At 44.8% G+C, this 15,817-nt stretch overlaps 1 protein-coding gene across 4 annotated transcripts in view; it reads right to left on the bottom strand.

The window, feature by feature from the left end:
- Positions 1 to 15,030, bottom strand: part of LOC100666522 (zinc finger protein 229) — a 32,302-nt gene extending 17,272 nt beyond the window's left edge. The window contains exons 1-5 of one of the 4 annotated variants that reach the window (XM_023543147.2): positions 14,935 to 15,030; positions 14,526 to 14,709; positions 13,868 to 13,925; positions 3,255 to 3,346; positions 3,001 to 3,056 (exon numbers count right to left, since the gene is read on the bottom strand). In XM_023543147.2, coding sequence (XP_023398915.1) covers positions 3,001 to 3,056; positions 3,255 to 3,288 — 90 coding nt within the window. In that variant the 5' untranslated portion in view covers positions 3,289 to 3,346; positions 13,868 to 13,925; positions 14,526 to 14,709; positions 14,935 to 15,030. Of the gene's footprint in view, positions 1 to 3,000; positions 3,128 to 3,254; positions 3,347 to 13,867; positions 13,926 to 14,525; positions 14,899 to 14,934 lie in introns of those variants that run through there. The other 3 variants (XM_010586442.3, XM_023543151.2, XM_023543148.2) reach the window with 3 other exon arrangements.
- Positions 15,031 to 15,817: the final 787 nt, after the last annotated feature.

Genomic DNA, 15,817 nt, shown 5'->3' with positions numbered 1-15,817 from the left:
CACTCTCTTTTCCAAGGTACCTCTGGTGGACTCAAACCTCCAAACCTTTTTGTTAGCAGGTGAGCATGTTAACAATTTGCACCCCCCAGGGGCTCCTTTGCTGCCACAGCCCCCCTTTTCAGAGGCTTCCATGTTAGCACTGGGCCAAAAGCAACTAATGTGTGTTGGTGTGACCATCTCCCCAGCCAGATAAGACCTCTAAGGCAGCAGTTCAAACCTAGGAGCTTCAAACACGCCGTGTCATCCCCGGTTATGCAGTAGAGCACAGTTTTTTTAAGCTAACAGCTCCAACAAGAAAACACGGCAGCTATTATGTTGAAACACAGCTATCAAGTATATCATGGTCACATCGTCACTGTCACTTGCTTGGACCGCGACACGCTTTCTTGAGAGGACAAGTGTACATGTGGGCTCTCACGATTACTTCACCTGCAGCCTGGAATACCTGTGGCAAGGTTTACAAGGTGAGAGTGAGTTGTGATTGCACAGGTACGTCACTATTTTTAGACCATGGACACATTTTTAATAAGGAAGACGAAGTGTTGCAGAAAGGTTTACTGCATGAACACCAACCTATTGCTCATTCAGGAAATAGTGTTACTCCCCAGGGATTAGAGACAAGCAGGAAAGACACAACCCTGCCTTTGTAGGTCTTGTGTTAGGGGGTCTTCAAGATCACTCCCAGGTTCAAGGATTCACCAGTAGGACTCACAGGTCTCAGCATACAGCTGTATTCATGGCTGTGATTTATTTCAGCACAAGGATATACAGCAAAATCAGCAAAGGGAAAAGGCACACAGGGTGAAATCCAGAGGAAACCAGGCTCAAGCTTCCAACTGTCATCCTCTCTTGTAGTCACATGACATACTTCATTTTTCTAACAAATTGTGACAACCTGTGTGAAATGTGGTCTACCAGGAAAGCTCATTAGAGAGTCCGTACCCAGGGTTTGGATTGGGGCCTGAGCACACAGGCACCGTCTGGCCAGCACGCACCAAGATCCCAGACTCCCTGAAGAAAGCAGGTGTTCAGCATAAACTACATTGTTTGCACAGATAGGTCAGGCACAGTGAGCCATGTTTATCAGGGAAAGCTGGGAACCTTCCCCAAAACCAACCCCCAGACACCAGGAAGTACATTCACTAGATTTTTTAGAGGAGAGGAGAAACTTGCTATTTAAAAATAATAATAATATTAATCAGAATTCTTAGAAATGTACAAAATTACTGCATTTAAAAAAATTGCACACAAACACAAAACCTCGAAAGATAATGATCATTCTTTGAATACTTGTTCTGATCTAGAATAAATTCTTAGAGTGGGAAATTCTGGATCTGAAGTATGCACAACTTCCCAAAAGCGGAAATGAGTTTACTCCCCGTCTGCCTGCGGCTGTGAGGATCCACCCATTTCTCCACACGCTGCCTAACAGTGGACACTGATCTTTCAAATCTTGGGCCATCTGACAGAAAAAAATCATGTCTCATTACAATCTGCAATGCACTGATTAACAGTGAGGGTGATCATCTTTTATATGATTATTGGTCATTTGTGTTTCTTCCCTTCTCCCTTCCTGAACAAGACGCTCAGGTCTTTATTCATACCCTTCTTTTTAAAGTACCCCAAACCAAAAAATCCAAACTTGTTGCTGTCGAGTTGATCCTGACTCACAACAACCCTACAGGACAGAGTAGAACGGCCCCATAGGGCTTCCAACCCTGTAATCTTTAGGGAAGCAGACTGCCACATCTTTCTCCCATGGAAAGGCTGGTGGGTTCCAACTGCTGACCATTCACAGTTAGCAGCCCTACATTTAATCACAATGCCGCCAGGGCTCCCTTTTTGAAAGTAAGAATGTTAAAATGTTGTCATGGATGAAAGCCTCCTGCCCTCCATTATGTTGTGTTTAACTTTGTTCATGGTGTACTTTTTGATAGGGATGAAGACTATTACATCTAGGAATGAATTAAAAAAATGTCCCACGGAGGAGAAAACCCCTGGCAAAGAAGGAGAATCCATTATTTGTAGTCACCTCACTATGTAACTTGGGCCCAAGGCCCTAGATGAGTCTAGTACTGACAGGTGGCACAAAGTGCAAATGGATAGTTACGGAGTCTGTGGACTAAAGGGTTAACCCAGCAGCCCTGGATTGCCCAAACCCTGCACATTCCAAGGAAAGGTCTGCCCTTGACCTAGTGCTGGGAGATAACCTGTAAGACCTTGGAATAACCGGCCTGATAAGTGTGACTTTTTTTTACCCGAGGCCTTGGGCCACACCAGATAGTTTATGTTAACTATGTGCCTCATAGTGGGAGTCTGGGACCACACCAGATAGTCTGTGCTAACAATGTGATTTATGGTGGGGCCCTTGGGCCACACTGTATCAATTTGGCCTCTGGAAGGGCTGGAGGCTGAGTAAGATCAGCCGCGCAGGCAATTAGCCATGACTATATGACTGACCCCCAATAAAAACCCTGGACCCCACGGCTCAGGTGAGCTTCCCTGGTTGTCAATACTTCATTCATGTTGTCACGGATCACTGCCGGGAGATTTAATTCAGCATTGTCCATAAGACTCCCCTGGGAGAGGACAACTGGAAGCTTGAGCCTATTTTCTCCTGGTCTCTGCTCTACGTGACTTTTCCTGTTGCTGATTTTAATCTGTATCCTTCACTGTAATAAACCATACACTCACGTACAACAGCTTTGCTGAGTTCTGTGAGTCTAGTGAATCACTGAACCTGAGGGTGGTCTTGGGGGCCCCTGACAACAGCCATACTGACCTGGGTTCACAGCCAGGGTTCACCACTCGTTTCTTCATTCCTCAAACAGAGCCATATTATATCTCCCACAGCTGTTTTGTGGGTAAGGGCAATGAGTAATGCCGAGGTACTCACACACCACATTTTCCTCTCCTTTTCCTTTTATGAAATACGGGAGAGATGTTTACTCTCTGGTGCCAAAAGCGGTATTTCTGGAGAGAAAAGGAAACTCAACGCACCTGAAAGTTGGTCTTATCTTCTCCTTGGCAAGGGGCTGAGGCTTGAGAATGAATCGCTGCAGGAAGAGAAAGAAGCCATGAGGAAGAAGTGCAGCCTTCTCTGAGCTCTTAGATGATTGACCTGAACCTTAGGAAAGTGTTGAGATTTACATGTTGGTTTCTTCACACCACAGAAATTCCTTTTCACCCAACTGTTTCCCCATTCACACCCAGCTTGGATCCTCTCTGATCCCACAGCCTTCATTAACTCTCACCTCTCTCCTCATGTCTTGAGGTCAAAGTCTCCATGGTCTCCACTCCTGGGCTTTCTGAACACAGCGGCACTTTTATTTATTCTCTTCCTGAGCTGGAGAAGCAAAAAGACAAAGGGCTTCTTCATTCTTGAGATTCTCCAAGCTTTGGCAAGGAGCATCAGATGGCTATCTGCGGTCAGAAGTGCCTGCCTCCCTCTTTGCTCCTCAGAGCCCAGTTGGTTCCCATATGCCAGGGCCTGGTGACTCAAGAGGGAACTTCAGGTCACTTGAGTCCTTTCTTCTGGCCTCAAAGCTCTGAGTCCCCAGGAGGAATCCCAACCTCTGGATACTACTCATTCAGTGGACATTTAGGAAGTAGCTGTATTTACAGAACCTGCTCTGGAAGGGCTAACAGTGCAGAGCCGTTAACACTGGAGGTGGCTGAGGATAGTCACAGCAGTGTGTGGGGGAGGGCCTGGCAGCTGAAGTCTCACAGGGAGCCACAGGGCCCTTCAGAAAGGTAGGGGAGACCTTACAAACTTACGGGATCTGTGCTCTGAGAAGGCAAGCCTACAGTAAAAAACCTTATTAATACAATTCTTTGGAAGTTGTAAACAAATTAAAAAAAAAAAATTCCTGTCTTCAAGGATTCTAAAACTCGGGATATAGGTTACCAATATCTTTTAAATCAGAGGTTTATAACCTTTATGGCCTCCTGTAACTGTTTGCTGACACTTATAGAGTCCTACTCAGAATAACAGTGTAAATGCATAAAATAAAATATGCAACCAAAAAAACAAAAACCACCAAACCATTGCCATCTAGTCAATTCTGATGCATAATGACCCTATGGGACAGAGCAGAAGTGCCCCATAGGGTTTCTAAGGAGTGGCAGGTGGATTATAACTGCTGACCTTTTGGTTAGCAGCCGAGCTCTTAACCACTGTGCTACCAGGGCTTCATGAAATACACAGGACTATTTAAAAAACTAATTATATTGAAATACAAACTTCAACAATATTAAGTATGAAAAAAACTGAAACCATACATTCACCAGAAAACAGAAAGTCCTTTAAAACTTAGAAATCAAACATGTTTATGTATGTACTTATAAAAGCATGTGTGTGTGTGTGTGTATATATATACACACACATATATAAAATATGCAGTATGTATTTCCTTATCAAGGAATTAAGTATCAAGAATGAATTAACTATTATAATCTCAAAATAGTAATCAGTACGAACAATATTTTAAAAAATCAGCACCAATTATAATATGACATAAAAAATTTCATGATTTATACGGATTACAAAGTTACAGGTACTGGTAATACCATTGTGGCTTGCTGCCTACATTCACAATTGAAAGAAATGCTAATTTTCAGTTAGACTAGACTAGGGTAAATTTTTTTCCCACTCAAGTCCGTGTTGTCGTTCTTGTGTGCCTTCAAGCTGACTCCAACTCACAGCTACCCTGTAGGATGGAGTAGAGCTGTCCCACAGGGCTTCCAAGGCCGTGATCTTCACGGAAGCAGACCTGCCACATCTTCCTCCCACAGAGCGGCTGGTGGGTTCAAACCACTGACCTTTCGGTTAGGAGCTGAGCGCTTAACCACTGTGCAACCAGGGCTCCTTACTCAAGTTCACAGACCCGCTGAATTACGCTCAAGGACTCCAATTCAAGAACTCCTTTTCTAAATGAAGCTTCCTCCTGCCACTACCAGAAAAAAAATCATTCTGGGATCCAGTAATGCTTTGTTTGAATTGCTAGGCTCTAAATCATCAAGGAAATTGAGTCTCCTTCCTTCACCATCTTGCACAGATCTGGCACATCGGACGCACTTAAGCAATTCCATCAACAGGGTGTGATGCGCAGAGATGAACAGATATGGGGAAATGCCAGGGGAGTCTCATGCAGCTTGGTTCATGCATCTGTTCAAGGAACGGGCATTACACATGTCTTGAGCTGATGGGGCAGTCTAGAGAAGCTCACTGCTGACCCCCTGCTGCAATGCATTTCTACCCAAATTGAGCAGGAGAAGCAACAGGACCAGGAGAGAGATAAGCCTATGCTACTCCTAGTCTGGGTTGCTACAATCATGAGACTAGTATTCCCAATCACAAAGGACTTCCCAAAGAGTAAATAAAAGTCACTGGTAACTGTTCATGAGTCATAACTGCTACATGATCCCACTCCAGGAGAGGAGGTGGACGAACAGCCCTGTCTCAGATGGCATTGGAGGCTTTCATGAGACAAGGGCCTACTCAATGCAAGACCCTCCATCCCTTTTGTTGTCTCCAGGGATGACAGTGGGAGAGGCGGTGGAAAAGTTCCACTGCAACATCCCACTTTGGGGTGTGTGTCATGGATTGAATTATGTCCCTCCAAAAACGTGTGTATCAACTTAGTTAGGCCATGATTCCCAGTATTGCATGGTTCTCCTCCATTTTGTGATTGTAATTTTATGTTAAGATTTGGATCCCACCCTTACTCGGGTCACCTCCCCAATCCAATGTATAGGGAGTTTCCCTGGGGCATGGCCTGCACCATCTTTTGTCTCTCAAGAGACAAAAGGAAAAGAAGCAAGCAGAGAGTTGGGAACCTCATACCACCAAGAAAGCAGCGCCGGGAACAGAGCACGTCCTTTGGACCTGAGGTTCCTGTGCTGAGATGCTCTCAGACCAAGGGAAGACTGATACATCACAAGGACCTTCCTTCAGAGCCGACAGAGAGAGAAAGCCTTCCCCTGGAGCTGGTGCCTGAATTCGGACTTCCAGCCTACTAGACTGTAAGAGAATAAACTTCTCTTTGTTGAAGCCATCCACTTGTGGTATTTCTGTTATAGCAGCACTAGATGACTAAGACAGGGTGGCAATGGCAACATGGTGTCAGCCATTCCCACTGAGGCAGGGGTCAAAAAGGGAAATGGAAGAATGACCCAGGAACGAGGAAGGAAGGGGTGGGGTCCACTCAAAGAACAATGTGGTTTTGGTTGCTACAAGCGATAGACAAAGTAGAAACTGAAGAGATCCCTACAAAGGACCTCTGCCAATGTTACTAGGTAGAGGGGGCATCCCTCTAAGTTGTAAACGAGGGCTCTGATCCCAGCCATAAAAGGGGCAAGAAAAATAGGGTTCACAGGACTGGAAAGACTTAGAATCTTCCATGGCAGCTCTCTGAATACCTGAACGCAGCCAGGGGAAGAGAAGCGCTGGGTTGCTAAGGCTTCCTTCTGCCCCGACCAGGACTGTGACGAAGGTAATTCCAACTATTAACGTGATGAGCTAGATAAAGAGGATGAGCCCCCTCATCTGTAGCCTGTTCTTGCTCCCTTCAAGAAAATAATAATTAGGTGTGGTGCCAAGGTCTCCAGGACCCTGCTGGGCACTGGTGGCCCTATGCCCCCATAAGGCTGGAAGAGGAAAGAGGTGGGATCCAAATCTTCAAGTGGCTCTTAGACACAGGTGCCCAAATGACGATAATTGCAGGCCTCCGCAGGGGTGGACAAGATGGTGGCATTGGGGGATTTGGGGTGGGCAAGTGACCTATGTCAGGCAAGTGTACGTGTTCTTGTGGGTGGGGCCTTTGGGACCATTTCGGGTGCCAGTGATCATAGTTCCCACTGCTGAATACATTACAGGTATCAACATTCTGGCAGCTTGTGGCCTGGAATACCACTGTTGCCTGGGATGGTGCCCCCTACAACAAAGAACTGGAGCCATTGCTGTGGAAGGCATCCACTCTGCCAGCCTCCTGAATTGTCCAAACCCTGCTGGGTTACTCAACAAAAGCAGAACAGCACTCCAGGTAGAAAAGACAACTTGACCCTATTGGTTCAGGACTTGCCGCGGGCAGGAGTGTTAAGGACCACCCGGTTGCAGTGTAACAGCCCAGCCCAAATGCCTGTAAAAAAGGCCTCAGGAGCCTGGAGGCTGACAACAGACTACCACGGATTGAATGCCAGGTGCCACTCTTGGCCCCTGCAGTACCTGCTATCACCGCCGTCACCGAGGTGGTGGCAGCCCGCACGGGAGATTAATACACCGTTACTGACCTATCTGATGCCTCCTTTTACGTCCCTTTGCAGGTCGAAGATCAGGGCCAATTTGTGTTCACGTGGAATGGCCTGACCAGTTAACACAGTTGCCATCAAGGTGACTCTAACTCACGGCAGCCCCATGTGTGTCAGAGTACAACTGTGCTCCCTGGAGTTTTCAATGGCTGATTTTTTGGAAGTAGACTGCCAAGCCTTTCTTCTGCGGCACCTTTGGGTGGGCTCAAACTTCCAACCTTTTGGTTAGCAGCCGAGTGCATTCACCATCTGCACCACCCAGGCTCCGAGAGCGCAACTTCACTGCACTTCTGCTGCAGGAACAGTCAACCCCCCGGCAACACGCCACCAATGTGAGGGGCTACACTTGCAATAAGCCCAACTACTCCTGGGAAGACCTGTCCTCCCCTGCATGAATGGCATCCTCATAGCAGGCCCTGCATAAAGTCATAAACATTACGACATACACAGGATAGGGCATCAACCCTGATACGGTCCAAGGACCTGCCCAACAAATACACCAGGAGCCAGAGAAGTATCCCTGATCAGAGTTTTAAAAATGGCTGTCCTTGGTACCAAAACCCGTTGCCATCGAGTCAATTCTCACTCATAGCGACCCTGTAAGGACAGAGTAGAACTGTCCCTGTAGGGTTTCCAAGGAGTGGCTGGTGGGTTTGAACTGCCAACCTTTTGGCTAGCAGCTGAGCTCTTAACCACTATGCCGCCAGGGTTCCGTCCTTGGTAGTTTCCACCGATAAGAAAGAGGCTCAGTGGCTGGTAGGCCTGTTTACTACTGGAGACAACATATAATACATCAGGGCATTCTTCTAGCTCCTCTATTTACGCTTACTCGCAAGATGGCCGCCTTTAAACGGAGCCCCCAACAACAGTAGGCTCTGGAGGCCGTTCAACATGCAATTGTGTGGGCTCTGCCACTGGGGCCAATGAAGCCTGCTAGTCTTATGGAGCTACGGTCTCGGTGACACCTACCAATCCGAACTGGAGTCTACGACAGCAAAAAACCACCACGGGGGTGCTTTGGCCCCTCAGGTTTTGGACACGCACACTAACTGAGGCAGCCACTAGGTACACTCATTTGATGCAGCAGCTTTTAGTCTGTTATTGAGCCTTAGTGGAATCTGAGCATTTAACCACTAAAGCACCCTATATGATTTTAAGACCAGAACTGTCCATCCTAATGTGGGTACTCACAAATCCTACTAATAAAACAGGACAGACTCAGTAGGGCTCCATTATTAAATGAACATGGTACATTCAAGATCAAGTCAATGCAGAAAAAGCATCTGATAAAATTCAACACCCTTTCCTGATAAAAACTCTCAGCAAAATAGGAATAGGAGACAAATTTCTCGATATAAATAAGGGCATATATGCAAAACCGACAACTAACATTCTTCTCAACGGAGAAAGACTGAGAGCCTTCCCCTTGAAAACAGGAATGGAACAAGGATTTCTGTTATCACCACTCATATACAAAATTGTACTGAAGTCCAAGCCAGAGCAATAAGGCAAGAAAGAAATAAAGGATATCCAAATAGGAAAGGAGAAGTAAAACTATCCCTATTCGCTTAACTATTGTGCCACCAGGGCTCCTTAACACTGCAAAAGACTAAAAGAGACCTACATAAATGGAAGTACATTGCATGCTCATGGATACTGTGAAATATCAATACTACTCAAAGTGATCTATGGATACAATGCAATCTCAATCAGATGCAATTCAACTTCCAACAGCATTCTTTACTGAAATGGAAAATCTAAACACCAACAGTATACGGAAAGGAAAGAGGTCCTGAATAGCCAAAGCACTACTGAAGAAGAATGAAAAAGGAGACCTCACACCCCTGAATCTTAAAACATATTATATACCTATAGTAATTAAAGTCGCCTGGTACTGGTTTAACAACAGTGAACCAGTGGACAGACACATAGACCAGTGCAAATAGAATTGAGAACCCAGAAATAAATCTATCCCTTTATGGGCAGCTGATTTTTGACAAGGTGTTAGAGTCCCTTCAATGGGGAAGAAACAGTCTGTTTAACAAATGGTGCAGGCAAAATTGGATATTCACTTGAAAAAAAATTAAACAGGACCCATACCTGACACCATACACAGAAACTGAGGATCAAAGACCTAAATGTTAAAGCTGAAACTATAAAGTTCTTAGAAGATAACATAGGGACAAAACGATGGCACCTAATTTGTTGTTGTAAAAATAGATTATCAAACACAATGCAAATACACAAACAGCAGAAGACAAATGAGATAACTGGAACCTCTTAAAATTAAATACTTATGCTAATCAAAAGAGTAAAATGACAACCTATAGACTGGGAAGAAATCTTCAAGAATGGCATAACCAATACGGGTCTAATCTCTAAAATATACAGAAAACTCCAACAACTCAACAACAAAAAAACAAACAGCCCAATTTAAAAACAGGCAAAGGGTTTTTGTTTAAAAGGCACGTGCAGGCACTTCACCAAAGAAGACATTCGAGCGGCCAACAAACACATGAAAGATGTTCTGGAGCACTGGCCACTAGAGAGATGCAAATCAAAACCACAGTGAGACACCACCTCACCCCTGTTAGGATGGCACTGATAAAAATGCAAAAACCAGAAAACAACAAATGCAGGAGAGGATGTGGGGAGATTGGAACCCTTATCCACTGCTGGTGGGATTGTAAAATGGTACAACCATTATGGAGAACAGCAAGGCGGTTCCTCGAAAAACTAGAAATAGAGCTACCTTATGATCCAGCATCCCACTCCCAGATATAACAGCACCCTTAGAGATCTAATGGCCATGACAAGAACAGACACGCATATCTATGTTCAATGCAGCACACTTCACAATGGTAAAAAGATGGAAAGAAACTAAGTGCCCATCAATGGATGAATGGCTAAACAAAATGTGGTACATACATACAACGGAATACTATGCAGCCATGAAGAATAATGATGAGTACTCGAAACATCTTATAATGTGGATGAATCAGGAGGGCATTATGCTGAGTGAAATAAGTCAATCACAAAAGGACAAATATTTTATGATCTCACTTTTATAACAAGATTAAGAATAGGTACATATACAGAGACTAACAACATTTACTGGTGGTTATCAAGGATGAGATGGTGGGGAGGAATCACTCTTTAGATAGTAGACACTTGTTATGTTTGGTGATGGGAAACAAACACAACACTAAATATGGGTGAAGTGTGCACAGCCTGACCAAGAGAGAAGATGTCACTAAGACGTACCCAACAAAAAAAGGGCCCTTTGGTAATTGGTATAGCATATATGTTGGAAACCCTGGTGGCACAGTGGTTAACTGCTATGGCTCCTAACCAAAAGGCTGGCAGTTCAAATCCACCAAGTGCTCCCTGGGAACCCTATGGGGCAGTTATACTCTGTCCTATAGGGTCGCTACAAGTCAGAATTGACTCGACGGCAATGGGTTATAGCATATATAACTTTGCAACAACAATCAAAAAAATATATGTATGAGTATATATGTATGTATGTATGCATATATGTGTGTAAGTATGTACATGGGGGTATATATGTGGATATATACAGGTGTATGAAAACGTACACCCATATGTATATATGTGTATACATGCATATATATTAATATATATAATAAAGCACATATGGGACACAGTTACAGATACTACTTAGACATAACCAAATACCTCGCAGGATTGCTTTTTTGCATTTGAAGGCTCAGGACCATAGTCTCGTGGTACAACTTGGACAACTGGCGTAATATAGTTCATACAGCTATGCTCTATATCCTAGTCGTGTGAGTAGTGTCTAAGGTCTTAAAAGCTTGCAAATGGCCATCTAAGATACAAGTATTGGTCTCTACTTATCCAGAACAAAAGAGAAGAAAACCCAAGACACAGAGAAGAAACTATAGTCTACAGGACAAATAGTCTACATGAACCATGGCATCATCTACCCTAAGACAGGAAGAACTAGATGGTGCCCAGCTACCATTACTGATCGTTCTGATCAAGGCTACAATAGATGGATCCTGATAGAATGGGAAAAAATGTGGAAGAGAACCTCAAATTCTTAAAAAAAAACATCCAGAATTACTGGACCAGCTGAGACTAGGGGACTCCCCGAGACTACTGCCCTGAAGTATTCTTTAAACCTTACACAGAAACTATCCCAAAGTTACCTTTTAGCTATATATCAGATCGGCACACAAAATAAATATCACATGTGAGTACTGCAACCCTTTAAAAAAAAATCATCTATACGAAACCAAAAGCTCAGCAATTACTTAAAAAAAAAAAAAAGACGAGAAGGTAAGGGACAGGGAAATTAGATTACTGGAAAGAGAACAGCCAGGATGGAAATAATGAGAATGTTCACACATTGTGAAGAACATAGCCAATGTCACTGAACAATTTGTGCAGAAACTGTTGAATGGGAACCTAATCTGCTGTGTAAACTTTCATGGAAAATGCAATATTACCTAAAAACAAAAAGATTAAGTCAACTGATTCCATAAACTAGTTGGAGGGAGCTGATGGCCGGCAGGGGGAGCTCCTATCCCTTCCTTGACTAAGTGGGGCCCATGGTTTAAAAATGTTTCACCTGATAGTATGGCTTGGTTCATCTTGCTCAAAGGTGATGGAAGCCACTGGGCTGCTGTGGCCATTTGCCCTGAAGAGGGCCACCTGAGTGAAACCAGATGAGGGCTTTCTGCCCAGTGGGCCAAACTCCATGCAGTGCTGATGGCTGTGCAGCCCACTCCAACAGCAACTTCCTGCTACATATTTACAGGCTCAAGAGCTGTTGCAAACAGCCTGGCCATATGGTCTGCTGATAAGCAGATCAACGACTGGACAATTAAAAGTTCCCCTGTGTGCAGGAGAGCAGTGGGATACAGGCCCCAAATTCTCGTGAAAAGACCAGACTTAATGGTTGACTGAGACTAGAAGGGCCCCGGTGGTCATGGCCCCCAGACCTTCCATTGGCCCAGGACAGGAACCATTCCTGAAGCTGACTCTTCAGACATGGATTGGACTGGACAATGGGTTGGAGAGGGATGCTGGTGAGGAGTGAGCTTCTTGGATCAGGTGGCCACTTGAGACTACATTGGCATCTCCTGCCTGGAGGGGAGATGTGAGGGTAGAGGGGGTTAGCAGCTGGTGAAACAGACAGGAAAAGAAAGAGTGGAGGGAGGAAGCAGGCTGTCTCATTAGGGGGAGAGTAACTGGGAGTATGTAGCAAGGTGTATATAAGTTTTTGTGTGAGAGACTGACTTGATTTGTAAACTTTCACTTCAAGCACAATAACCCAGAAAAAAAAAAACAATAAAAAGTATATATACATAAAAAAAGAAGTTCCCCTGTGTGGGAACAAAGACTATGGCGGTAGCCTGACAGCTGGAAAAGAGATCTATTTGTTACTCACATTGATGTAGTGGCAAAGGGTCCCCTGAAACAGACCGTGAATAAACTTCTCATGATGACCAAGCATATGCCCAGCAAGTTGCCATGACTGCCCAGTGAATCCACCACAAAACAGGACATGAAATCCCACCTCAGATGCAAGAACGGGCCAAATCATGAGGTCTCTCTCTCTCAAAAAAAGTAGAAGCCAAATACTCAGCAGTCATGTGAATTCTCTCAGCAATGAGCCAGGCCATGCAACATAGCGAGCTGGGCCCTATCACCCAGGGCTTAGGCCCAGCACAAATGTGGCAAACTGACCACAAAGGATCACCATTCTCTGGTCACTGGTTCTGTGGAAGGGGGCAGTCTGAGCGTGGCCTGTCACCTTTCCCTGTGACCCATGAATGAACCTTGTGCTCAGGACCTGATGGGTTGGTTTGGCTTCTTGGACAGGGTAAGAGTGTGGGCTAACACCCTTTTCTGAGGGGTCTTGACCCAAAACACACCCTATAGCAGCTGATGGGCTATGGGCACATCCCTCACCTCTTACCCTGAGCCCATCTCAATATTCCCAGAACTGCTTTGCCAAGAGTGTGGCATCTGTCCAACCCAGCTTCTATGTGTTTCTGGTGGGGAGGGAATGTGTAAGACTATCTCCGAGTTGGCTGTGGAGCAAGACCCATTGGTCATGGGGGACCAATGCCCACTACTGAAGCTGACCTTGCTCTCTTTTGTCTATGGAAGTAAAGTATTGTCCCACCCAGCGCCTGTGTGTCATGTTTTTCCTGGCAACCTTAACTCCTGGAAGGCATAAAGTGGGTTGACATCTAGTTTACTGCTCCTGGTGGCACGCACTGTTACGCTCTTTGCTATCCTCCATGTGGTGGGACTCCTCCCCTGGAGGTGGTAACAGGTGTCACTTGCCCTATTATTACACTCAATAAAAACGCTGGGGGATTCCTCAGCCTCAGAAGAAACCTATTTCTGGGGGAAGGCAGCTGTGGCTAAGGGGCCTGGATGAGTATTTGAAAAAAACATGGAAAAAACAATGAGATCAGGAAAGCTGTCCTCTCTGTGGGGAAAGAGCTGGTATTTCATTGAAAAAGCAAAATAACAAAACAAAAAACAAAGTGCTACTCACCTGGAACTCTAATGGAAATAGTCCAGAGGTTATTCCTTCCTTTTCTATGCAGTTCTCTCTAGGAAAGCACCATTCCAAGGATGCAAACGAGCCACATGAAAGAAAAATGAGCCATGAGATAACACAATTTTATCACAATTCTTAATACACCACTGGAGGAAAACTTTGAGCACCAGTGGGATGTAATCTACTCTTTCCTAAAAAAAAAAAAAAAAAGGAATCACGAGTTCAGATTGGGGCATCCCTTCTGACCTGACTCAGAGATGGGCCCATGGCTTGCTGCTTGGGGCCCTGTCCACAGCCTGCATTCACTGTAGTTTTCAGGACACAGTGAGACTCAGAATACAACCTCGAGATTTGAATTCAGAGCTCTTACATGCTGTGTGATACCTACAGTGGAATTCGACCTGTGTGTGCCTCAAAAACAAAACAAAACAAAACAAAACCCACTCATAGCGACCCTATAGGACAGAGTAGAGCTGCCCCATTGGGTTTTCAAGGATCGTCTCGTGGATTCGAACTACCGCTCCTTTGGTTAGCAGTAGGGCTCTTAACCCCTGTACCACCAGGGAGCCAGTAACAATACAGCAAAATAACATATAACTTGTACACAGCTTAATCATTTTCAAAGGACAACATACGAAACGCAAGGACTCACCTTCTGAAGCTCTTTATAGAGGTGACTTCAGACAAAACTTTGAAATTAGTACAGAAGTGGGTGGGCGTCTGCCTTGAAAGAATTAAACATCATCAATCCGCGACTGCCCGGAATCGAGTCTCCCAAACTGGGAGATGTGTGTCTCAAAGGCGGTGCTGCCAGCCCCGAACCGTTCTTTCCAAGCCTGAGGATGAAGGGAGCAGTCGACCCCAAACCTAAGGCGGCGCAGTGCTAGCCCGGTTCCCCCGTCCACCCCGGGATGATTGGTCCCTCCTCAAACTCTTCCTTCGCCAGGCTGATCTCGAAATCCCGTGGCTCAGACCATATGCCCCATGCCGTCCCGCCGCCCCTTCCCCCTCCTGCGACCCCAAAAGACCTAAAGACGACCCATGTCCCTCAGATGACTCACCACAGAGAAGAAACAACCCTGTATACTGGCCGGAAGTGGAAGTGGGTGACTACGGAGCGACCGGACTACACTTCCCAGAACCCTCTGCGGTGCGCGGTCTTATTTGGGCCCCAGACAGTGACGTAAATGAGAGTCCGCCGCTCGCAGGTCCCAGAACCGGGCAGGGGCGTGGGGTCTGCGATTAAGGAGGCTCACCAGAGTCGTACGGTAATGTTGCAGGAGGGCAGCGCCTTCGCTTTTTTTATCCTTAAATAAAATGAAATAATTACTTGTCATCAATGTGTACGCGTTGCAGAAAATCTGACACTATACTCAAACAAATCCGTAATTCCACCGCCAAGAAATATTAAGCATTCTTGATGTTTTGGTATAAAATATATTTAATTTTTTTATTTCAAAAGTAGTACATGTTCAAAGTAATGTAAGAAAAAATCATATTCAAAGAACAAAATTAAAGTTCCTTGTAATCCTACTGCCCAGAGACAAGCATCATTAATATCTTGGTTTATGTATTTCCTGATCTACATGAATATGTAATTTTTTTAAAACTTGCGCTGAATTAAAAATAGCGTCATAATATTTTGTAGCCGTCTTTTTTCTCCTACTTCCTATATCAGAGACAGCTTTCTATGTCACTAAATAATGAAATCATTTCAAGTGGTTGCTAAGGATCCTTTTTTTTTTTAGATACTGTACCACCTTGTCCTCCAAGTTACATGTCCAGTCTCAGTGTATTCAAACTAGGAATAATGATTTTCTTAAATTTTTCCCAAATTGATAGACCAAACATGCTGTCTCATTAATTGCATTTCTTTGCTCATGGATATGTTGAATAAAAAAAAACCACTGCCATCGAATAGGTGTTACTATACCTACCAATGTC

The sequence above is a fragment of the Loxodonta africana genome, chromosome 11, assembly GCF_030014295.1.
Source record: "Loxodonta africana isolate mLoxAfr1 chromosome 11, mLoxAfr1.hap2, whole genome shotgun sequence".
In the NCBI taxonomy this organism is placed as follows: Eukaryota; Metazoa; Chordata; class Mammalia; order Proboscidea; family Elephantidae; genus Loxodonta; species Loxodonta africana.
Note: the sequence above shows the minus strand (reverse complement) of the source record. Positions and strands in the feature narration are given on the sequence as shown.